The sequence below is a fragment of the Artibeus jamaicensis genome, unplaced genomic scaffold (assembly GCF_021234435.1).
Source record: "Artibeus jamaicensis isolate MK-2021 breed Jamaican fruit bat unplaced genomic scaffold, CSHL_Jam_final contig_387, whole genome shotgun sequence".
NCBI classification, from domain to species: domain Eukaryota; kingdom Metazoa; phylum Chordata; class Mammalia; order Chiroptera; family Phyllostomidae; genus Artibeus; species Artibeus jamaicensis.
In genome coordinates this window covers 554,386-579,593 of record NW_026521812.1, presented here as the reverse complement: position 1 = coordinate 579,593, position 25,208 = coordinate 554,386, and the positions used below count along the sequence as shown (strand labels likewise).

The following is a 25,208-nucleotide window of genomic DNA, read 5'->3' as shown; positions in this document are numbered from 1 at the left end:
AATTGTTCTTCAGGTACAGTTTTCTGCATTTTACTCCCATCCCAGCCCACCCACCCACCCACCCATCCACTCATCCCTCCTCACTTCCCTCCCATTTCCACCCCCCCCCTGGTTTTTGTCCAGGTGTCCTTTATACTTGTTCCTGCAAACCTTTCCCCTTTCTCCTGAAATTCCCTCCCCCCTCCCCTCTGGTCACTGTCAGCCTGTTCTCTATTTCAGTGTCTTTGGTTATATTTTGCTTGTTTGTTTTGTTGTTTAGATTCCAGTTAAAGGTGAGATCATATGGTGTTTGTCTTTCACCACCTGGCTTGTTTCACTCAGCATAATGCTTTCCAGTTTCATCCATGCTGTTGCAAAGGGTAGGAGGTCCCTCTTTCTTTCTGCTGCATAGAATTCCATTGTGTAAATGTCCCATAGTTTTTGGATCCATTCATTTACTGATGGACACCTAGGTTGCTTCCAACACTTGGCTATTGTAAATTGTGCTGCCACGAACATTGGGGTGCATAGGTTCTTTTGGATTGGTGTTTCAGGGTTCTTAGGATATAATCCTAGCAGTGGAATTGCTGGGTCAAAAGGCAGATCCATTTTTAGTTTTCTTAGAAAATTCCATACAGTTATTCATAGTGGTTGTACCAGTCTGCAATACCACCAATAGTGAACTAGGGTCCCCTTTTCTCCACAACCTCTCCAACACCTATTGTTTGTTGCTTTGTTTATGATGGCCATTCGGACCAGTGTAAAGTGGTATCTCATTGTGGTTTTAATTTGCATCTCTCTGATAGCTGGCAATATTGAGCTTCTTTTCATGTGTCTCTGGATCCTCTGTATGTCCTCCTTGGAGAAGTGTCTGTTCAAGTCCTTTGCCCACTTTTTAATTGGGTTGCTTATCTTCTTAGAGTGGAGTCGTGTAAGTTCTTTGTATATTTTAGAGATTAAACCCTTGTCTGAGGTATCATTGGCAAATATGTTTTCCAAATACGGTTGGTTCTCTTTATTTTAATACTGTTTTCTTTAGCCGTGCAGAAGCTTTTTATTTTGATGAGATCCCATCTTTCCTTTATGTCCCTTGCTCTAGGGGACATATTGGTGAAAATATTGCTGGGTGGAATATCTAGATTTGTGAGTTCATTTTTTTTTGTTTTTTTCCCAGAAACTTTTTGATTTCTTCCCTAATTTCATTCTTGTCCCATTCATTGTTTAATAGCATGCTATTCACTCTCCATGATTTTGAGTGTTTTGGGTTTCTTTTTCCCTTGGGGTTTGTTTCTAGTTTCAGTCCCTTGTGGTCGGAGAAAATGCTTGGTATGATTTCAATTTTCATGAATTTGTTGAGGCTTGTTTTGTGTCCTATCATGTGGTCCAGCTTTGAAAATGTTCCATGTGCATTTGAAAAGAATGTGTATTTAGCTTCTTTGGGATGAAGGGCTGTGTGTGTGTATATATATATATATATATATATATATATATATATATATAAAATCAGTTAAGTCCATTTCATCTAGGGCATTGTTCAATGCCACAGTATCTTTCTTGATATTTTGTTTGGAAGATCTATCCATTTTTGGAAGTGGGGTGTTAAAATCCCCAACTATAATTGTGTTGCTGTCAATATCTTTCTTGAAGTCCTCTAAGATTTTCTTTATGTACTTGGGTGCTCCTGTGTTGGGAGCATATATATTTACAATGTTTATGTCTTCTTGGTGGATTCTCCCCTTGGGTATTATGAAGTGACCTTCTTGGTCTCTCTTTATGGCCCTTTTTTTGAAGTCTATTTTGTCCGATATGAGTATTGCTACCCCAGCTTTTTTTTCCTGTTTGTTTCCTTGGAAAATTTGTTTCTAGCCCTTCACTTTCAGTCTGTGTAGGTCTTTTGTCCTGAGGTGGGTCCGTTATAGGCAGCATATGTGTGGGTCATGCTTTCTTGTCCATTCAGATACCCTATGTCTTTTGATTGGAGCATTAAACTCATTTACATTTAAGGTTGTTATTGATAGGTACTTATTCATTGCCATTTTTGTGCCTGTGTTCCTGTCTCTCTCTTTTCCTTCCTTTCCTTAAAGCAGTCCCTTTAGTATCTATTGCAGAGCTGGTTTGGTGGAGGTGTATTCTTCTAGACTTCTTTTGTCTTGGAAGCTCTTTATTTGGCCTTCTGTCTTGATTGAGAGCTTGCTGGGTAAAGTAGACTTGGTTGCAGGCCTCCGGTTTATTTTTAGTTTTTGAGGAATCTTCATACTGTTTTCCATTCTGCATGTGCCAATTTGCAGCCCCATAAACAGTGCACAAAGTCAAGTCACAACATACCTAGCCTTAAGCTGATTTTTTCTGCTATACCGTTATTTTAGACAAATATTTATAGTCAAGAGGCAGAAAATTAGTGCTGAGATACCTGTACTTTAAAATGGTATGAGTATTAGCACCAGAGGAAACTTCGGAGATGGTGGCCTGACTGTGAGTGCCCACAAGTGAGTGCTCCAAGCCCTTTCTGGCTCTGAGATTTAGGTCACTTGTTTGCATATGAAGATATATCCAAAGTATAGCCTTTTTGGCTTAAAAATAGTAAGTTCCACCCTGTCTCTCTGCAGGAGGAATCTCAATACTTACTGTGGTCCTCTGAAGCAGTGTGCCCTCCTTTGTCTTGTAATTCTGTGATACCTTTATTTTATTGTTTTAATTTTTTAATACTTATGAGCAAAATTTTTATACACCATAGATTAATAAAGACAACTTTAGTAGGCAGAAGAGGGGGGTGAACACAGCGCTGTTATTTACATGAAAATCAAGGCCCAGTTTTTCGAAGGCAACACACGCAGGGCAGTGCCCATCGGCCCTTGCCCTTTGCACACCGAAATCAAGAGGTTTCACTTCTTCCATATTATTTCCTCCATCCATTGTTAAAGTTCTAATATGGGAAGATGTTCACAGAAAATGTTTTAATAAAGTTTCTTGTTTTGCCCTTATTCCTGAAGAAATGTACTAATTTCTTAAATTAGTAAATTTCTAAATTTCTTAAATTAGTAAATTTATTAATATTTTAAATTCTGTAATACTTTTAATGACCCAAGTAAAAACTCTTTTTTAAGTCCTTGTTCTGCTATTACCACATTAAAATGTTTTTATCACTTGCTCTTCAAAAAGTCATATTTAAAAAAGAAAGAATTGGAGGAGTCCTCAGAGAAAAGACTGGCTTCCCATGATATAAGAAGAGAATATTAACTTACTCTTGGTGCCTCTACATAACTCAGTCCTATGACAAATTATTGAAACTAGTTACTTCCTATAAAAATCCTCCACTTATTTTATATAAATATTTTGTAAGAAAGGTAGTCCCTCCTTATCCATGGCTTCACTTCCTGTGCTTTTAGTTATTCACAGTCAACCAGAGTCCAAAAATATTAAATGGAAAATTCTGGAAATAAAAAATTTATACGTTTTAAATTGTGTGTCACTTTAAATAGCATGATGAAATCTCTAAACATCCCATTCCATCCCTCGTGGGATATGAATCATCCCTTTGTCTAGTAAATTCACTCGGAATACATGCCCTGCCCATCACTTAAGCAGCCATCTCTATTTTCTGATCGACTGTGGTGGTATCACAGTGATTATGTTCAAGTCACTCCCATTTCACTTAATAATGGCCCGAAGCACAAGAGTAGTGATGCTGACAACTCAGGATGCCAAAAAGAAGCCCATAAGTGCCTCCTTCAAGTGAAAAGTTATGTACACACAGGAAGAAAAAACCAATTATATGTAAGGTTTGGTACTATTGGCAGTTTCAGGTACCCCCTGGGGGCCTTGGAATGTGTCCCATGCAGGTGGATGGGGATTACAGTGTAAAAAATCTTTTAAAATGAGGTATAATAAACATTTTCAAATGTTCTGAGTATACTATTCAGAAGAGGGAACACACTATGCAGTTTTTGTTTATGTCTAAGCACAGTATAGTATATATTTTTAATAAATCCTAGGTGCTATTTTTCAAAAAGCTGTATCATGCATTTATTCATCTATTACTATCTACTTGTATTTATAAACATGAGAAATTGAACCATGTCCCACTCTCTAGAGTGGGTAGCAATTATATTAAATTCCTGGAGAAAAAAATACGGTTTCTTCTTTTAAAGATTTCCATAAAATTAAACAGAAACTAATAATGAGACCCAAGATTCTGATGGTGTTGTTTTCATTTGAAGGCCCTGGACTTTCAATGGGAGGTTGAAAAAAATCAAAGTTGCTTGCTTCTGACAAATTTACTAGGAATGAAATTAGATCACTTAGTCTAGGCACTGTTCTAGGTGGTTTTACTATCCAACATGAGGGGGAGAGAAGGGAACTCTGGTTTATTAAAATGGCCATGGAATCCAAATAAATATTTTACAGCTTGAGCAAATGAAGTGTCAGGATTGTGGGCTCCTCTGAAGATAGATTACCTTTGAAATGAATTAGTAGACAGCAGGGAGCTAGTTAATAGTTAGGTTAAATACTGGTCTGCTTTGGTAATATTTTCCCATGGCGTGTCTACTTCCAAGAATGCCGTGCAAACTCAGTAGGCACCAGGTACATGATGAATGACATCTCTGACTAGAGCAACTAGGACTTCCCCTGCTTCTTTCTGATGGGTAAGCCTCAGTGAGGTTATTCACTAATACAGCTGGCTGAGTCTTTCAAAGACTGCAGGGAATAAGGGCTGGCCTTCTGCCTCCGTGAGGGTTAGAGATGAGAACAGTCTATCTGCATGGGGCGGGCCAGCTTTGTAGATAAGGCAGGATATGACACTGGATACTGAGAAAGCATTTGATGAATGTTCTGTTATCAGGCGTCTTATTTTATGTGCATCTTTGGGTAATAGAAATGAGTATTGGTGGAGGGCTTTATAGTTTTCAAAGGAGAAATGACAGGAGGTGATTATTTAACATTTATTATGCATCCGACACTCTGGTGAGTACTTGACATTCACACTCAGATCACACACCTACTTAAATGGTGGGGTCAGTATTTGGACTGTAATTCAGCCTGAGGCCAAGCCTGTATTATTAAACAGTGGGTTATGTTGCTTTCTAAGTCTATCCTGAAAGACATTTTAAGGCGATTGAGCAGAAAATTTAAGACAGTCTAACAAGGGGCAGGGCTGGAAGAGTCTTGAGTCCTGTGTGTTTTTGTACCTTTCCTTGACATTGTATTTCTTTACTAGTTCAATGAACTAGATTTAAATATGAAGAAAGACTCAGTCATTTTCCCACCATATTAGCTAATGGCTCTGGGGTGTGTGTGTGTGTGTGTGTGTGTGTGTGTACGAGAGAGAGAGAGAGAGAAAGACAGAAATACTGTAAGTTGGGGGAAAGGGAAAATATCATTTACTGTTGAGATATTTTTATATTTCATAACAAAACCCAACCCAATGTCTACAGAAAATACAAAGATGAATAACTCATGAGAGAAGGCTTACTATCTGCAGAGCTGGTAGACCTAAGCAAGCATCAGAATCTTCATTTATTTTTTTAAATTACTTTATTGTTATTCCAGTACAGTTTTCAGCATTTACCCCTCTCTACTCCCCCCTACCCCATCCATCTCCACCTCCCTCCCATGATTCCACACCCTCTTTGGTTTCGTCCATGTGTCCTTTATAGTTGTTCCTCAAAAACCCTTCCCCCCTCCCCCCGCATTACCCCAGATGTTCATTTAGAACTCTGGTCTTACAGTGCAGAGCAGAGAGTGCCTTTAAATCATGTACCAGTATTGCAGTCCATACTTTGGTCTAGGAGTAACAAATAGGCCAAATGGAAGGTCTGTTTCTAAATCCATTTTCAATAGTATTTTGATGGCAGAGTCTCATCTTTTGGCCATTTATGGGAGGAATGATCATTAGCAAAGTCTGAGGGTGAAATGGCTAAGTTGTCTTGCCTTCTCATAACAAGATGAAGTCCCTTCTTAGTCTAAAGCTACCAAGACATTTTAAAGATTTGCAGCCATCTCTAGGATTAAGGGAAAATCCAGTGTTTCAAAAGTGTTTGATTTCAAATAAATAGTTGTTAGAGGTTGATCTGTCATGATTACAAATATACTGTTTCTGCGGTTAATGCAGGGAAGTGTCTAAAATATGTGGTCTGCTAAGAAAATGGTTCTCATGCAGACCTCCTCCTTGTGGCTGCAAAGATTGAAGATAGTTTTTTTCTACTTTGTATACACACTGATAAAATTCTTACTGTTTTTTTCAAAGCTTATTTATTCTTTCAAGTCTGTATTAGATAATAAAATGTATGAAAATGTGAGAAAAAAAGAAAAGAATTTAAAACTGTGATTTCCCTTTAAATAGTTTATGCATTACTTTGAGATGAAGATATTTTTACATTATCTATTAATTTCTTTTTTTTCATGTACCACCATTTCCAAGTCCCATAACCATTTTAGTACATTGGAGAACAATTCTACTAAGTATTTTAAAACTTTTTCCCATGGTTTCTGTTCAGCACGTATAGATGCAGAGGTCTTCTATATTTACTGTGGGTGTTTTGGAGTTCTTAGTAGAGTGGGGAGAGCCTCCAATTTTTTTCCATTTTTTATTCTACAAATATCTATTGTGATGGCTTATTTGGGGGGAACCAACCATCTTATAATCTCTCCAACTAGGTAGTCCTAAACTTTTGATTCAGGCATGACTACAGAATTTCTCTGGGTAGTAAGTGAAAAACAATTACATGCTATTAGTATTGTGTTTATCCCTTTGGTGCCTGGCACAGCATCTGGCATATGGCTTACTAATTGCTTGTTAATTCAGTTATTGACTAATGGAGAGGAGAAGAAAGCACATGTGGTAGTTTTCAGTGACCCACCAGGATAAATGGCAAATGAAAGAAGCTCAAGTTGTGATTATAGATATAAATCTGTGTGGGTTCAAAATTAAGAAGACCAGCATAGATTTGGACTTGAGAACCAAAGCAAACTTGTAAGTGATCAGATCCCTCTTTTTACAGGAAAATGGAAGTTGGAGTGGTTCAGTTATTTGGCGGGACTTGAACAGTTGTTGGTAGCAGAATTGCTTTTTCAACTTTAAATGTCTCTGGAAAGGCTTTGTGGCAAAACTAGGAGTGATCTGGTCTTTGGATGTGTGTGGTCTTGAGTAAGTGGAGAAGAAAACTTTCTCAACTTGTGTTTGAGTTAATGCCAAGGTCAATGTGAGAAATAACGGCTTCTGAAAATAATGAAACCTAATGAGATAGTAGAAATGTCTTACAGGAGATAGGAATTTATTGCGGAAACTTTAAGTGGCCAAGTGTGTCTGCTAGAGTGGCGGAATGGCATGGTGTAATTGTCCTAAGAAACAATCACTGGACTCTATCATTTTGAAATTTCTTTGTCCTTTTGCTTCTTTCCAAAATATGTGGCAGCAGAGTAGTAAAAGCACAGCTTCTAGAGCTAGAGTGCTTGCTGACTGCAAGGAATTTACTTAATTTAGCTGTGCCTCAGTTATCTGATCTGTAAAATGTGAATACTAATGATGCATACCTTCTAGAACTGTAGGGATTTTTAAATGGGTTAATATGGAAGAAGTGCTTACAATAATGCATGGCACATGATCAGGGTTAGCTCTCATTTCTGTTACAGTTATTAGAAAAGGATATATATAGTATAATAAAATAGATGCCTGGGGCTCAAAATATGGACCAGAACATTAGAAGAACCATTGTTTTATAAATTTCTTCATCTTACCTTTTTATTCCTCCATTGCCTCCCTCTATACTGCCCATAACAGGGTAATTTTCTTCTATAGTGGAAGAGTGTATATTTCACTGTATTTCTGATTCCTAAAAAAGGACCTCATCATATTCACTGCTCTTGAATTGTAGCTTAAAAGAATTTTGTAAATTATTACATATCAGTTATCCACCCAGATTCATTCCTAACCACAATTCCACAGCCTGCAGAAAACATCTCCCCCACCCTTATTTATCTCTGCCACGAAGTTTCATTTCCATCCTACTGAGCAGAGTTAATATTAGGTTATTCTAGAAGAGCTTTTTAAATGTTTAATGTATAGAGAATCAGGTTGGCTTTAGCTCTTTAAAAACTTGAGGGCTTGATAGGTCATGTCCATAAGCATTGACCATAAAGTCATAAAAAGCCTCATGTATATGTGAGTAGAGACTGTCTGAGTTAAGGTGAATATTCTGGGGAAAGTCTGAGGGAAGAAAAGAGAAAGAACTAGAAATGTTACCTGGGACATATTGGTGAAGTTTACTTCTTACAAATTTACCCAAGAGATTAGGTCACAATAAGTTTGTTGCAGATTAAACTAGAAAAGAAAATTAACTGAACTTTTAAGTTCATTTTCCTTTAGACTTTATTTTCACTGGTTTGCTCAGTGAGTATATTTTCGTTACCAACCATATATACAACTATGTAGAATTTAAAACAAAACATTAACAAGGGTTTATAATCTCTGTAGGGAGGAGCATGGCATGTAAACTGGCAAACATGAGAGAGAGTGAGCGATGACCCTGGAGGGGAGGGTGAAGGAGATGCCAGAGGCCCTTCAGAGTCAGCAGAGAAGTGAATGTCCAGGGCTGGGTGTTAGGAAGTGAGGTGGGGAGAACAGGGGAGGGTTTTGCGGGATGGTCTGGAAATCATCAGAATCAAGTCATAGGCATTGGTAAACTGTCTTAGTGTAAGCGCCCAAGCAAGAGATCTTGAGGACTTAAGCCAGGATGGTGGTGATAAGAAGGGTCCCTTCTTGCTGAGGACAGAGAAGTGCAGCTGGGTGTGCGGCTGAGCTGATTGGCAGAGAGAGAACAGGAGCACCCAGTGACTGGCAATGATGTAGGTGGGCTCGGGGAAAGGGAAAATTCAAGATGATTATAGGACTTGGAATGAGAGTTTCTGACTGAATCGTGGCTCTTAAAAGGCCGATTAGGAGAGAGAGAGTGGGAATTCATATGGTCAAATATTAAAGAATTATAATATTTTAAAAGAATATAAAGAAATATAAGAATTTAATATTCTGGGCTTCCCAAAATAGAAAAAGTTCATTGTAAATCCCTTCAACATGACCGATTTTTGTATATTCATTCTAACCATATTTTGTATATTCATTTCTGATATTATCTATTCATGGGTTTACAGTTCTATCACTGTGTATTATTTTTTGCTTTTCACTTGCCTTTATATTATAAACATTTCTCACAGGGCAGTATGTATTTCTTTAAGTATAATTTTAATGGTTGCATAGTTAAGAATTTTAGAGCAGGAAGAAGCATTAGTTATTTATGATATTACAGATATAGTGAAGTTGATGTGATTTTCATGAAATTGTATTTATTTGTGATATTTAGAAGCTGAAATTAAGGATTGAAACTTGGGAGAAATTGTGCCTCTAGAAACAGATTAGTGAGGCCTCTCATTAGAGATAAGATTTGAGAGTTTGCCAAAGGAGGGGGTTTAGAGGGGAAAAGAATGGGTGATTCTTAAAAATACAGTTAATTGATTATGCCGTTACAGTTGTCCCATTCCCCCCTTCATTCCCCTCCACCATGCACACCCCCTCCCACCCACATTCCCCCCTTTAGTTCATGTCCATGTGTCATAAATTCTTTAGCTTCTGCATTTCCCACACTATTCTTGCCCTCCCCCTATCTATTTTCTACCTACCATCTATGCTACTTATTCTCTGTACCTTTCCCACCCCCTCCTCCCACTGTTACTAACCCTCCATGTGATCTCCATTTCTGTGGTTCTATTCATGATCTAGCTGTCCACTTAGTTTGCTTTTGTTTTAGGTGTGGTTCTTTTTTTTTTTTATTGATTATGCTGTTACAGTTGTTCTATTCCCCCTTTATTCCCCTCCACCCTACCCCCCATCCCCACCATCACCCCCCCTTTAGTTTATGACCATGTGTCTCAAGTCCTTTAGATTCTATATTTCCCATGCTATTCTTGCCCCCCATCTATTTTCTATCTACTGTCTATGCTACTTATTTTCTGTACCTTCTCACCCCTTCTCCTCCTCCCACTCCCCTGTTGCTTGAGATCTTCATTTCTATGTTTCCACTCCTGATCTAGCTGTCCTTTTAGTTTGCTTTCGTTTTAGGTGTGGTTGTTAATAACTCTGAGTTTGTTGTCCTTTCACTGTTCATGTTTCTTTAACTTCTTTTTCTTAGATAAGTCCCTTTAACATTTCATATAATAAGGGCTTGGTGATGATGAACTCCTTGAATTTGATCTTATCTGAGAAGCACCTTATCTGTCCTTCCATTTTAAATGAAAGTTTTGCTGGATAGAGCAATCTTGGTTGTAGGTCTTTAGATTTCATGACTTGGAATACCTCTTTCCAGCCCCTTCTTGCCTGTAAGGTCTCTTTTGAGAAATCCGCTGCCAGTCTGATGGGGACTCCTTTGTAGGTGACTGTCCCCTTAGCTCTTGCTGCTTCTAGGATTCTCTCCTTCATTTTAATCTTGGCTAATGTAATTACGATGTGCCTTGGTGTGTTCCTTCTTGGGTCCAACTTCTTTGGTACTCTCTGAGCTTCCTGGATTTCCTGGAAGTCTTTTTCCTTTGCCATATTGGGGAAATTCCCCTTTATTATTTGTTCAAATAAGTTTTCCACTGGTGGCTGTGCCTTTCCCCCTTCTGGTACCCCTATAATTCGGATGTTGGAGCGTTTAAAGATGTCCTGGAGGTTCCTAAGGCTCTCCTCATTTCTTTGAATTCTTGCTTCTTGACTCTTTTCTGTTTGGCCATTATTTGCTTTCTTCTGGTCCACTCCATTGATTTGAGTCCCAGTTTCCTTTTCATCGCTATTGGTGTCCTGTGCAATTCCATTCATTTCAATTAGTTTCGCCTTCATATATTTGTCTAATTTGTCGGTATAATCAACCAGTTCTGTGAGGATCCTGATCACCAATGTTTTAAACTGTGCGTCTGTGAGTTTTGCTATTTCTTCATCGCTTAGATTTATTGGCTCTGGGGCTCTGAGATCCTCCTGCGCCATTCTTGGTCTGTTCGGGCCCTTTAAGTGTGAGAAGCGGCGCCTTGGATTCTAGGTGTGGTTCTTAATAACTGTGAGTTCGCTGTCATGTTGCTATACATGTTTTTTATCTTCTTTTTCTCAGATAAGTCCTTTTATCATTTCATATAATAAGGGCTTGGTGATGATGAACTCCTTGAACTTGACCTTATCTGAGCACTTTATCTGCCCTTCCATTCTAAATGAAAGCTTTGCTGGATAGAGCAATCTTGGATGTAGGTCTTTGGATTTCATGATTTGGAATACTTCTTTCCAGCCCCTTCTTGCCTGTAAGGTCTCTTTTGAGAAATCCGCTGACAGTCTGATGGGGACTCCTTTGTAGGTTACTGTCTCTTTATCTCTTGCTGCTTCTAGGATTCTCTCCTTCATTTTTATCTTGGCTAATGTAAGTATGATGTGCCTTGGTGTGTTCCTCTTTGGGTCTACCTTCTTTGGGATTCTCTGAGCTTCCTGGACTTCCTGGAAGTCTATTTCCTTTGCCAGATTGGGGGAGTTCTCCTTTATTATTTGTTCAAATAAGTTTTCCACTTGTTGCTATTCCTCTTCCCTGTTTGGTACCTCTATAATTTGGATGTTGGAACATTTAAGGATGTCCTGGAAGTTCCTAAGCCTCTCCTCCTTTTGTTGAATTCTTGTTTCTTCTTTCTTTTCTGTTTGGTTGTTTTTTCCTTCTGGTCCACTCCATTGATTTGAGTCCCAGTTTCCTTCCCATCACTATTAGTACCTGTGCATTTTCCTTCATTTCACTTAGCGTAGCCTTCATTTTTCATCTAGTTTGTGACCAAATTCAACCAATTCTGTGACCATCGTGATCACCAGTGCTTTGAACTGTGCATCTAATAGGTTGGCTATCTGTTCATTGCTTAGTTGTATTTGCTGTGGAGCTATGATTTGTTCTTCCAATTGGGCCATTTTTTTTTGGTCTTGTGCCTGTTACACATGAAGGGCAGAGCCTTAGGTGTTCACCAGGGTGGGGCAACCCAGTTGCTGGGTTGTGGAGCTGTATGTGGGGGCGGGATCAGAGAGGAAACAATGGCCCTTGGTCTGCTCCCTGTCAGATATCAGTCCCCTCCACTGCCTCCTCCAAGCAAACTGGGCCTTTCTGGTGCTGGTTCCTGGGTGGGTGGGTAGGTGGGTTTGTGTATGTTCTAGGACCCTGTGGGTCTCTCCAATGAACTCTCGAGGCTGGAAGTCTTTCCCTGCACCTCAACCCTCACAGGTGTTTTCAATCAGTGTTTTAAGGTTTTATTTCCTCTTACTGGGACCCTGGGTTGCCTGGTCTGTCTCTCTCCCCAATTTCGCCTGGTTTGTTTGTGCATGAATGTGGGACCACCCAGTTAGCCACCTTGCACGCAGTGCCTTGCTTCACAGTTGCCACCTCGCTGGGTCTGCCCATTGCCACCCCATGCCCGGGTTCTGCCAGCTGCCACCTGCACGTCCAGGGTCCATCAGCTGCCGTCTCACGTGCCCAGTGCCACCGCTTTTTGTGCTGGGACCCCTCTCCATCCAGCTGCCTGACTCTGCCCTGCTTACCAGTCTGGATGACTGTGTCTATTTTATCTCCTTGGTTATCCAGCTTCCATACAATTCAATTTTCTGTCAGTTCTGGTTGTTATTTTGTTTCTAAATTGTTGTTCTTATTTTGGTTGTGGGAGGAGGCACAGTGTGTCTACCTATACCTCCATCTTGGCCAGAAATCAGAATGGTTGATTTTTTAAGTGAATAGCTAAGTTCATTATACTTCAGTATTTACAGTTTTTTCTACAGATATCACTGGCACAGTACTTCCTAAAATTAGGTGCTAAGGGCACATCTGATGAATCAATGAATATCACACTTATTACTAGTGGCAACTAATAAAGGCCAGCAAAGAACCTGAGATATAACCATAAACCAAAGAGTAATTTGAAATGTTTCCCAAACTTAGTAGTACTCAGGAACTCTGGCAAATCTTCTATTGACTAAGACTCTCTCTCAAGATAGCTATTTGCTAGAATTGGGGCATTTTGAGCCAGATGGAGTGATTTTTCTGATTACCTGTTATCTCAGCCCAAGGTAAGTCAATTTAAGTGATAAGAGTGATGGAAGTTTGAGGCAATACAATAGTTTGGTTTATTGTTTTTGGATCTAAATAAAAATTGGGTTGTAGCTTCACTTCCTATTGCTGCCGACAGTCCGAGATCTCTAGAGCCCGGCGGAGGACCAGCGGCTGCCACTGCCGTCTCCACGGTGGAAGCCGGAGTTGCTGCCAAACGTCCTACAGTGCGTGGGACAGTCCCCCACAAAAAGAATTATTCGGCCCAAAAGGGCTATAGTGTTGAGGCACAGGGCCTTTGATGGAAACAGTCCACATTTTAAGAATACATGATAAAATGTTTTTTGAAACTGTAGACGAGTACTTTGTAACACTTCCCCACCCCCACTCTAAAAATATGCACCCTGGCATTCTGCAAAAGACTGAGCGTGCTTGGTTGCTTGTGCATGGACCGGGAGGGAAGGAATCTCTGTTTCATGGCCCAGGTACACTTTCAACCGTTCACTCTGCAAGCCTGCATGTACAGAGGTGGGCCGTGCCTGGCACCTAAGAGAAAGGCTTGTCACAGCCTTTTGTCCCGGTTTCTGCTGACTTTGACAAAGTAGAAAAGAACCAGAATGTTTCTAAAGAGAAGGAATCATGCAGTTACTTTTCTTTTTATGAAGTTTCCAGCCAATATACATGAGAGACCAGAAGGAAATGTGCACTAAATAACAAAGCTAAACCTCCAGCCAGAACCAGAGCTGGCCTTTGAAAGGCACCCGGCTTTGAGGAACTCAAGAGTCTGCTCTTCTCCATGCGGGAAAGACAAGGCCTTCTGTGGGCTGTGCACCTATTTTTAGATACTTTCCTGAGCTCTAGTAGATTATTTTGTTTGTTTTGACTTATAAATAACATCTGATATTTGGAAGAATGAAACTACAATGACGTCAGGAGCACTCATATATAAAGATAATTTTAATAGTTTAGGAAAGAGGAAAAGAATTCCTTACACACTCAGTGTGCCCCCATGTCCTCAATGTGCCTTTGGGTAGGTGGCTCCCCCAAATCAATTGCTTCTTGATGGATCCCATGTCTTCTTTCCTGAGTTGAATTTATTAATTACATGTATTACAAAACATTAGAGCAAGACTTCCACAAAAAGACAAAAACAGCATCGCAACTAGTGTGCTGTGCCCTGGAACCCAGTAAGCTTTCCCAGAGCACAGTGTGTTTTTCCAATCGTAATGCTCATAACAACTTATTCTAATCCCTTGTGTTATGCCTGTCTTCAAAACCATGTGTTGGCCCTGCAAGATTGAAAATCAGGGTCTTTTCTGTTCACTCTATGCCCAACACCTAGTGCCAGATCTGCCCCCTGGTAACACCTCAGTAAATACCTGTTGCGTAAGTAAAGAGGAGTGTGGGTAAAGCAGTGCACAGGTAGAGACATAAAGTGGACATGCAATTGCTGTCCAGTAAGTTCAAGAATCACTTATTTACTCCCTGGAAATGTTCTGGCTAAGGACTCATTTGGAACTTTGGCAGAAATGAAATCTTTGAAACATGTTAGGCAAGTTACCATTTACTATGGTAAGTGCCAAAGATAGGTTCTCAGCAGAGCAGAGCAGAAGGTGTCAGGCAAGGAGAATGTCCCATAAGTCTCATGGGAGAGGCCCTGTGCTTAGTGGAGGTGGTTTTCTCACTGTCCCGAGTGAGGTCCAACCAGATGGCCGGGCATCTCTGAAAGGAGACTTAGTAAATTCCGATTGCTCTCACCAGGTCATCTGAAACTTTAGTGTGTGGTTGCAAAAATGGCCTTTAGCCAGTCATGTCACCGAGATCTGACATTCAGATGCCCAGGACAATTTTCAACCAGGCTGGCTTATCATATTGTCTACATATTTTACAATAATAACTAAGCACACAGGTGCCAGTCCCACTGACTCCTGACTGCTTACCCTCCCTGGGGTTAATTCCTCATGCAGGAGTGCTTAGGAGGAGGGATGGACCCTGGACTCACCGGGCTCCCCAGGGCCCAGCAAGGCGCTGTACACGCAGTGGGTGTCAGCAGGTCGGACCCAACTACAATACTAAGGAGCTTATGAATCCAAAGGGGATGGAGAGAGCACACATATTTAAGTATTATATCTAAACTGCTTCAAATAAATGCTGTAGGAAAAACCTTTTACATTTTCTTCCTGTTCCGTGATTGTCATATCTATACTATGTACTTTGAACAAGGAATATCATTGTTCCTCAAAATATGTTACTTTATTAATATCTAATATAAAGCTTTGTGAAACACAGTAATGGAGGAGGTAGGAGAGATTTTAGCCAGACCGAATAGAACACTAGACAACAGGTGGGGAGAACCGTGGTATGATAATACCCAGGTTTCAAACTCACTGGCCATTTCCTTCTGCTTAGGGAATTCCCTGAATCCCTTTGCCAAATGCACCCCAGTTAGTCCATTTCTGCTGGAATGACTGGAATCTGTCTTCAACTGCATCGACATCTTACAAAGTGTCTGCTTTATCACTTCGATTTCCAATGTGCCTCAGGCCAATTAGTTTTAGCTGCGGTCTGTTGGCCTGACCAGCCCCAAAAAAGTGCACACAAAACACTTCCCATAGGGCATTTAAATGGATGTGCAGTAAGCTTCCAACCTGCTCTCTAGCCTTGCTCATATGTCATCTCATTGGCAAAGTCTCCTTCTCCAGTCATGATGCCTTCTAACCTTCAAAGTTGTTATGTACAGTAGTCCCCACCACTGCTTGTATGTGGGAAATACGTTCCAACATCCCTGGGGGATGCCTGTAACGTTAGACAATACCAAACCCATATATACTATAGTTTGTTTTATTTTTACACGTGAATACCTTTTCACTGAAATTAAACACTTTATGGCTTCTCTTTGGCATAGCTGAATTGCCAGATTCTTTCTACTTGTGCCAATTCTTAAAATAAATCAGCTTCATTTTCTCCTTTCCAGTCTCATTTGTTTTATCCAGGTTTTCTACACACATTTTAAATTGCAGGGTTGCTTCTTGCACATAGTAGCTTTTCGATTATTGTTTTGTAGTGATTGGGAATTGTGTAGCCTTTGTAATGATTTTTCCCTTTAATTGAAGATGTTGGGTCTTTTTCTCCCCATTCTCTTAGCTCATTTGTAGCGGCAGTGCTGCCAAGCTAGACTGCAAGATGCTGCCTATCCATCACTCACATTCCTGCTGCTCAGTGCTAATGTAGTCAGTGTGATTTCAGGACCCCATGAGGGGTATGTTTTTAATAGAATTGCCCTTGATATTTAGGTGTTCCTGTTTGCCTTGTGGCCAACGTGCTCAGAATGTGAATTTAAAATTTTTGCCCTCTCAGAGTGCAGTGGAAATCAGACACTGTAAATTAATTTGCTGTCACTCTAAGTTTCCTTTCATCCAGGCTGTGTTTTAATTCAGTGAATTAATGCTTGCGAGGTGCCGGGCACATGAACTGTTTTCCATTTAGCGTTTTTGGTAAGTCATTTCTGTCCACTGCATCATCCTTGCTAGACACTCTCTGCCCTTTTATATCTGTGAGTCACGGGGGACCATGGGCACCGGCAGCCCTGTAATTAAAACCTGCTGTGCTTCTAGCACAACAAACTGTGAGCCCATGGAGCTGGCTTCATTACTGTGCTTCACTTTCCTTTCATCATTGTTTGCTGTGCTTAGTTTTTGCATAGAGCTCAGCAAGTGTTTAGGTACTTGTGTCTTTAGGTGGCCAGGCACCAGGTGTGGAAAGCCTTTCCTCAGAGATCTTTTGAACAAAATCAGCGTTGGGTTGGTGCAGGGAGCCTGTTTGCTGTGGACTCTTGCCACAAGGCCTCCCTGTACAGTTCCCAGCTTCCCTGCGGCAGAGGGGGTGGAGCCTCCCCTGTCCCCTGAGGGTCTTGATGACCAAACACTGCCCACCCAGCGCCCTTCCTGAAGACTTCACTGTGGGCAACGGCTCCTGCTTCCTCCAGCCACTGCTGTCAAAAAGCAGCTCTTGTTCACAGAAAGCTGGGCTGGGTTTTCGATTGTTTCGTTTCAAACCTACTTTTGTGCACTTGGTATAAATGTACACAGGAAGGAAGGCAGAAAGTCGGTGTCAGTCCTGTAAGAAATATTAACCATCATTCTTTTCATACTGTAAAGAATTGCCAGTTGTCAGTCCTATGAATACCTATAAAGCCAAGAACCCAAGTGGACCCACGCACCTCCCCGCCACCTCCGCCACACACCGCCACCTCCACCAGCCATTTTCTCACTCCTTCCCACCTGCCTGCCATAAACATGGGGGTGGGGGAGAAAAAATTCCACTCAGGAAAGAGAAGCTGTGCGAAGCAGCAAAAATCTAAAGTAAGAAAGCATCATATGAGAAAGGCTGAGGGCCTTTCAGATGCTCAATGGATGTTGTAGTCTAATGGGAAGATTTTAAAGAAGTAAACAAACTATGAGTTTATGAGGCTGGTACATGCTCTGCAGTAAGTGAAACAAAGAGCTGTGATAGAGGCCACGTTAGAGAGGGTGATGGGAAAGGTGGCTTGACTCTGAGGGCGTGACATTCGAGTTGAGACCTGAAAGAAACCAGCTGAATGAGTGACATGAGGAACAAGTGTAGGAGGAGTCAAGGACAGGAGGGTTTACGGCAAACGTGCAACCAATACAGCGGTATTGCAAGATGTGATTCTCCCCAGGCCGTTCCTGGTGACTCTGCTGCCCACGGTTTTTTTGCTTATCAAACCCCAACCCTGCAAAGATAGTCTTTAAATAAAAGAAAACCTTTTCCTATGAGGCCATAGAGCAGTTGCTCCCATTACCCCTCTCTTCCAGCCTGCATGGCATTGGGATGATTTTATCAGGTGTTGATTCTTAAACTGAGGCACCTTAAACTGAGGAGCAGACCTACAATGAACTTAACCTTGGCAAACCCTTCCTCCCTTTTTCTTTTTTAATTACATACATATGGGTCTGTCTGGAAAAAGTCCAGCCATTGTTAATATAATAACAGTTTGCCCAACATTGATGTAACCTGGCAGCCAAGGAGAGTGGACTGGAATGCGCTTGTGTGAACAATGATGCCTTCACTGTACTAGTCAGTGGGGGCGACAGATGCCATTGAGTGAGATTTGTACCATGTGGCCATCACATTAAAAAATGACTGAGAAAGTAGAGCAATGAATCTGCATTAAATTTTGCATTGAGCTTGAATATTCCTCCATGGAAACTATTCAGATGATTCAGAAGTCTTTTGGGGATGATTCAGTGAGTGCAGAGATGCAAAATGACAAATATGGTTTCCACTACAAGCCGCTGGTGATGGGCAGCTTCATCGTGATGCAGTGCACCCACCCATTTATTGCGTCTCATGCAGAGCTTTTTGGCAAAACATCAAATCACCCAGGTGATTCAGCCCCCCTGCAGCCCAGTTTTGGCACCCTGCGACTTCTGGCTTTTCCCAAAACTAAAATCACTTTTGAAAGGGAAGAGATTTTAGACCATTGATGATACTCAGCAAAATACGATGGGGCAGCTGATAGCAATTAGAACTGTGTGAGGTCCCAAGAGTGAGCTCCCCTACTTGGATGGGGACTGAAGTGTCATTGTCCTATGTACAATGTTTCTTGTATCTTCTTCAAAAAATGTCTCTATTTTTCATATTACATGGCTGTATACTTTCTGGACAGATCTCGTATGTGCTGTCCCAAGACTGGCCTGGCTGGTGACTCAGAAGGAGATACTAGGAGAGATTTTTTGTCCCATTCACAATTGCACTTTTTGATGTGCTGATGAGGTGTATAGCCTGTGTTTGGTAAATTTGCTAGGCTTCAGTGATCTTGCATGAATTGGGCAGGACCAGATGGAAGACACTCTGTGAAGACTGATACCAACAGGCCAAGGTGCAGGCAGGACATGGCTGCTGGGTTTGGGGCTGAGGAACAGAAACCAGCACTTTAATGTCTGAAGCTACCAGTGAGCAAAGTCACAGAATCAGAAGCCAAATGGTTGGGGAAGAGGCTGTCATCTTATCTCTGAAATTAGAAGCCATTCTTAAAATGCCACAGGCTTTTACTGATCTGTTCTCTAATAGCTCTACAAGTAGAAAGTGAGATTTTTAGTGATCATTAAAGATCTTGTAAATGTCACCGTGTTGCTGCCTAGAGATCTTGGAGAATAAGGGAATCCTGGGTAGCATCCTGAGGGAAATTCCAGGAGGGAAGAGGACAGTGCCCACTAAGGACTTTCTAATCCCCTGTGGATTTGGGAGGGGGATAGGAACAGAAAAGTACAGTAATGCTTGGGTCTAGGAAGAAGTAGAGAGAGTATTGCAGAGTGGTTCAAGGCATGGAGTCAAACTACCTGGTTCAAAGCTCAGCTACACAACTCATTCCCTGAGTGATCTTGGGTGGCTGATTTAATCGTTCTGAGCAACAGTTTCCTTATCAGTAAAATAAGGACAATAGTAATGGCACATATTTAAAAAGCAATGTAGGTCATTCGCTATAGTGCTCAGCACTGAGGCTGGCCATTTGGTTTTCAATATTATTAAACAGATCTCCTAGAGAGGTTGAGGAATGTTATTTCTGGCCTGTCTTGCAGTGGTCCTTCTCTGGGGTAAGGGTAGCAGCCTTAACTTTTAAAGTATTTGTATTATTGGACAGTGTGTGACAACTAATTAGGGAGCAGTGGGTGGAATAGCAACATCCTCAATAAAGCAATGAACAAAGGAGTCATAAACAAGACTGCACAGAGCCCATGTGGAATAAAAAACTCCTTTCTAAATTTGTAACCTTTCTCTCTTCCTTCTTCCTTCACCTCCTTTTTTGTAAAGGTTTTACTCTGCATTACCTACACCCCAACATTTGACCTGAATGGCAGTGCCGTGCTGAAGATCGCGGAGGTGAGTATCTGAGGCTCCCTCAGCCCCAAGTGCACCTGCGTTTGTGCTGCTTGCTTACAGCTGCGTTACCCCAGCTGGCATAAATATTGGGGTGGAGCAGAGCCCAGCAGTGGGGTGAGCCCTTCCCTGATCTTGATCGTGGGGAATTTCTACTAAGGACTAGATCTGTGGGAAGCAGGCTGTGCGCTCCATCGTCCTGAGTCATGGTGTTCTGCATGCTTTGTGTTGCTTAACTCTGGGCTTTAACCCTGGAAATAACAGTACTGGTTCTCCCGACTTTGCCACATTGCGTCTCAGATACAGTCTGAGTCTGTTTTCCCTAAGGTTAACTGAAAAGTATTTGACTTCTTTTTTTAAAGTTTTTTTTTTAAAAACCAAGTATGGATTTAGAGAGATGTTAACTGATTAAATTCCATTCCTGTCTCCTAAACCCCAACGAATGGATGCATTTTGTAGCTATCTTTGGAAAGCCTTCCCTTTCCACCTGTACTACAGCCTAGAGTAATAGAACCTTCCTTCACTCCAAGAGTGTGTCTAACAGGAAACTTGGCCTCTTGACTGTCTGGCATAAACCTTTGGCTTTTGGAAAACTTATCATTCCAAAACTATACTTTAATATACTTAGAATAGTTTTTCTTCAATTTCTTTAAAAGAATGTCTTTAGGGTTTGTATATTTTGACAAGAGTGCACTTCAGACCTTAACAAAGCAATGGTATTTTGCATTCTGAAATTATGGAGAGAAAGAAAGCCTCTTAGTGCTCATGAGTTTTTGTTTTTAAAATAATGATTACTATTATTGAGGATACCAGGTAGATGCTAAGCACTTTGGGCAGGTTTTCTTTTTTCATCCTTTTCCTTCATCATTATTGAGATATAATTGACAAATAAATGCATATATTTAAGCTGTACAACTCAGTGTTTTGATATATGTGTACACTGTGAAATAGTCACCACAATCAAGCTAATTAACCTACCTATCACCTCATGTGGGTAGTATTTATATTGGCCAGTTCATGGGCTTTTACAGAATTGTGTGCCATTAAAAGGTGAAAATTAAGAAAGAATTATTGAGCACACATAACGTTTTTATGTGTCTATCAAAATAAAAAGAAGCAGATAGTTAGCTGACCTCTCACTACAATATAAATCAACTCCCAAATGTGTATTTATATACATGGAAAGGACACTTTTCTTTAACACACTTACATGTTTTACTCTGCATAGGCAAAGAAAGAGAATAGCTATCACTATATTTTAAGTTGAATTTTAAGTGATACCTATGGGTACTCTTATTATTGGCAAGTTCACTTTTTTTTTCGTTGTGGTCAGAACACTTAGAATGAGATCCACCTTCTTAAACTTTACGTGTGCAATACAGTAATGTCACCTGTAGGCACAATGTTGTGGCTCGGATCTCTAGAACTTGTCTCACGTAGTTGAAACTCCATACCCACTGAGTAGTAGTGCCTCTCTGTTTACCCTTCCGGCCCTTGGCAATCACCATTCTGTTCTCTGTTTCTCAGAATCTGACTATTTTAGGTACCCCATTGCTTTTAAAATGACAAATATAGTTTTTGATCACAGCAAGAAACAAGGATGACGTGTAAGAGGCAGGCTCATCAGTCCTTTGCTGTGTGAAGGATGAGAAGGGAAGTGCAGCATGTCACTGTCCAGCAGTCCCCCGGGGGCTGGTGGTAGAAGGCACAGGCTGTTGCAGAACCTCAGTTGTGGGGAGGGCCACCAGGAAGCCCTGGCTGTCCCTAGAGAGGAGGAGTAGGTCACCTTTATCATCCTCGCAGGAACCAGTGTTTGAATAAGAATTTGAAAGACTGGGGGTGTAACTCCTGAACACTGGACACGTGCTGCCATGGACCACCTAAGTCAAGGGTGTTCCCTGAGGGATTGGGGTGCAGGAGTAAGGACTCGGCAGGCCTGTCTGGAGAGAGTGAGACAGCAAAGCATGGTCGTCTTTACCAAAACCTAGAAGAGAAAAAGAAAACTTTTTTGTTTTTGAAGAAAACTCTCAGCCCAAGAGAGACACCAGCCTGCAGCTTGGAGGTAGAAGCAGGGCCTCTGGAGTGCCATGTTCAGGTGTAAATGCAGCTCATCCACCCCCAGCGTGTTTCCTTGGATACTGCCCTGGCTTCTGGCAGTTCTCTGCAAAAGCAGTGCTAACAGAGTCAATCCCACAGCGAGGTTGTGCCAATTGGACAAAAAAAATAGCAACCATGCAAATAGCTTTCTGTGCAGGTCTGGCCACACAGTAAATGCTTCGTCAGTAAATGCCATTATGGAACTCCAGGCTGATGGTGGTGTCCAAGTTACCACTCAGTAATGTTATGGCCATGACCCTGAAAGGATGGGTCATCGATGGGCCAGCTTCCCAAGAGAACAGTAACAAAGCTCACTCCCCTTTCTCATCCTGCCTGAGCACTCTGAGATTTCCTGGTTGGAAAAGAGTTTGTTCGTGTGCAGGTAAGGAAGCAGGGGTCAGACCATAGGAAAACCTGTTACCTACAGTGGCAGCTTTGACTTACTGTTCGTGATGAAGGCCTGGGATTCTTTCTCTGAAGGAAGAAGAACTTGGTAAAGATTTTAAATATAAGCTTTTCATCCTGAGTTTGAGAGTGGTGGCCTTCCCTTTGCAATGTGCAGGCTCCTAGAAGATACTTTTAGGCTCACAGGAAGATCCTTTTACCTCCCTGTCTATGGCAGGACTTGTGACTTAGGCTGCCCCTCTCCCGAGCCTCTTTGAGATCCACCACTCTGCTCTGGTGACTGGACATTCTGGAAGATTCTCCAGTACAGCGAGGATAGGGAGACTGCTTTTTAATGAGCACAAGAGTCACCACTTCAAAGCACTTTTGATAAACGGCAATGTGCAAACGGCCCCTCTGGACTTGGTATGGACATCACCTTCAAAAGAGGAAGAATCCCGCTCTCCTGCCTGGCCAGTCTGTGGGTAAGGATGTCTACCTGCCAGAAGACCGAGGGAGGCCGAGTGGTTTGTGAGCATGACGAGCACTACAGGTGCCCCAGCCAGGAGGTCACTCTATCCAGTACCGATCAAAAAGCCACCAAAGAAACACCCTGGAGAGTGTTCCTCCTGCTGATGAGAATGGCGAGCCTTTATTCATCAGATGAGGCCGCACTTCAGCACAGTTCTACCAGGCTTAGTTCTCACTCTGGGCTCTCTGCAGCCATTCCCTCTCAGAGTCAGTAATTCTGAGGAGCCTCAAAAACATACAACATCACTTGTTCTGGCAAGAGACCATATATACACTCAGAGAGCGTGTCCTTTGGCCACACCTAATATGTGTTTAGCATTTGTCCTCTGCCAGGCACTGTTCTAAGAATGTTAACTGTGTTAAATCCTATAAGTCACATAACCACACTGTGAAGCAGGAATGTCGTTATCCATATTTTACAGGTGAGCAAGGTGACACGGAGAGAGGTTCATTAACTTTCCAGAAGCCAGGCTTTAGGAAGTGGTTGAATCAGATGCCAGAGCAGTAGGTGACCAAGCTTCCGGTCAGGATACCTGCCATATGTGCTGTCGTCATTAGCTCGCTTGGACAGCCCACCCTTGGGGGCCACCCTGTCCTCATCACAAACCATGTTCAGGCATGAATACCCTGCAGATGCAGCTACTCTGAAATTAAACTCATCTTGCCTTTCATCTTTAAAATACATCTTGTTATTAAGAGAGTAATATGCCTCCGTTAACAGCGGACAGTGATTAAAGATCAGAACAGGAGGTAGGCTTAACCAAAGGTTGCCTAGGTTCCTGCAGAAGGTTGACTATTTTTAGTAGTTATTTGATTAAACATTGACCTTTCCTCTTTACTCTCCTGACCTCTGGGATACTTATAGTGGCAAAGCATTAGAGTCCCTACTTCTAAGGCAGTGGTTTGCATCGAAGTCTCCACATTAGAATCACCTAGGAAGTGTCAGCACAGGTAAGAAGCCTAGGGTTGCCCCAGAATTTCTGAGTTTTTGGTCTTGGAGGATCTAGGCATGAAAATTGTGTAAAAGCCCACCTACCCCCTATGATTCTACAGTAGAAGTCAAGTTGAGAGTCACTGCTCTAGTAGCTACTGTTCCCTGCAGCCAAGCTTTGCTGTAAAGCCATTTCGTTGAAGTCCGCTGTCGTGCTCTGAGACCTCAAGTGTGGTCCACCCACCAAATGCATGGGCAACAGCCCCTCAGACCCCTACCCAGACTAATGAATAAGAATCTGTCTTATTAGATTTCCTCAATGAGTCCTATGTGTATTAAAGTTTGAGAAGCACTGCTACAAGTAAATATGGCATGATCTCATGAAAATGAGATCTAGAGATCAGGTGCGGCTGACACCCAGGTGACGGCTGCCTTGCCTCTGCCCTGGCTAATCAGACCTCCCCAGGAAGTATGGAGTCCCCACAGAGCAACAGCGTCCTCTTGATGGCAGCCCTTCAATAAGTACAGGCTTTTGATCCCCCTTGCCTTTCATCTTCTTCTCCTGCCAAATCACCTTCACACTTTCTCCCTCCCATTTACCAGTACTTGATATACATCAAATGTGTTTCTCAAGTGCTTTAACAATTGATTCTACCACAGGGCTATTGCACTGTTTCTTTGAGTATGTGTTTGCACCAACAAGACACAGGGTCAGCCTTTAAAAAAGAGGGGAAATGCCCCCCACTCAATCTGTATTTATGTACTCTGGCATAAGAAGACCATGGAGTGAGTCTATTTATATGAATAGCATAATAACAACTTATAAATGTAAGTATATGGATGAGTAGTTATAAATATTAGACTATTAAATGAATAATGTGTAGGTACTTTAAGAAAGGACAATAGTAGAATCATCTGAAATCATTATTTACGTCACACACATGAGATAGGAATGAACATATTTCTTACAGGCCTTCATTTTATATATCTTTTTGAATTTGCAAAATAGCTTACAGCCTTTGAATTTCCATCACAGAAATCACTTAAGAAAAGCTTTTTCATCACCAAAAGGAAAGTTATACTGCCTGCCGTAAAAAATAATGGTGTTCTGTAGACTTACTGACACCCACTGATTTTTGCGCCCTCTCCGGTGCTTTCCCCCTGCTAATTCAGCCTTTGGAAATTTGTGTTTCTATTTTTGAAGCAGGACATTTCAGCCTCAAACTACCCCTTAGCTCCAGGAAGCTTTCTTGGTTGTATCTGAACTTTTCATAGAGATAAGTCTTTCATTTAAAAAAAAATGACCT

The 25,208-nt window shown here is 41.4% G+C and overlaps 1 protein-coding gene across 3 annotated transcripts in view; it reads left to right on the top strand.

The window, feature by feature from the left end:
• The window catches only part of ARFGEF3 (ARFGEF family member 3), a 171,502-nt gene that overhangs the window by 52,192 nt on the left and 94,102 nt on the right, over nt 1-25,208 (top strand). For all 3 annotated transcript variants that reach the window (XM_037148814.2, XM_037148813.2, XM_053664860.1), the window contains exon 5: nt 19,893-19,961. In XM_037148814.2, the coding sequence (XP_037004709.2) occupies nt 19,893-19,961 (69 nt within the window). The remainder of the gene's footprint in view (nt 1-19,892; nt 19,962-25,208) is intronic.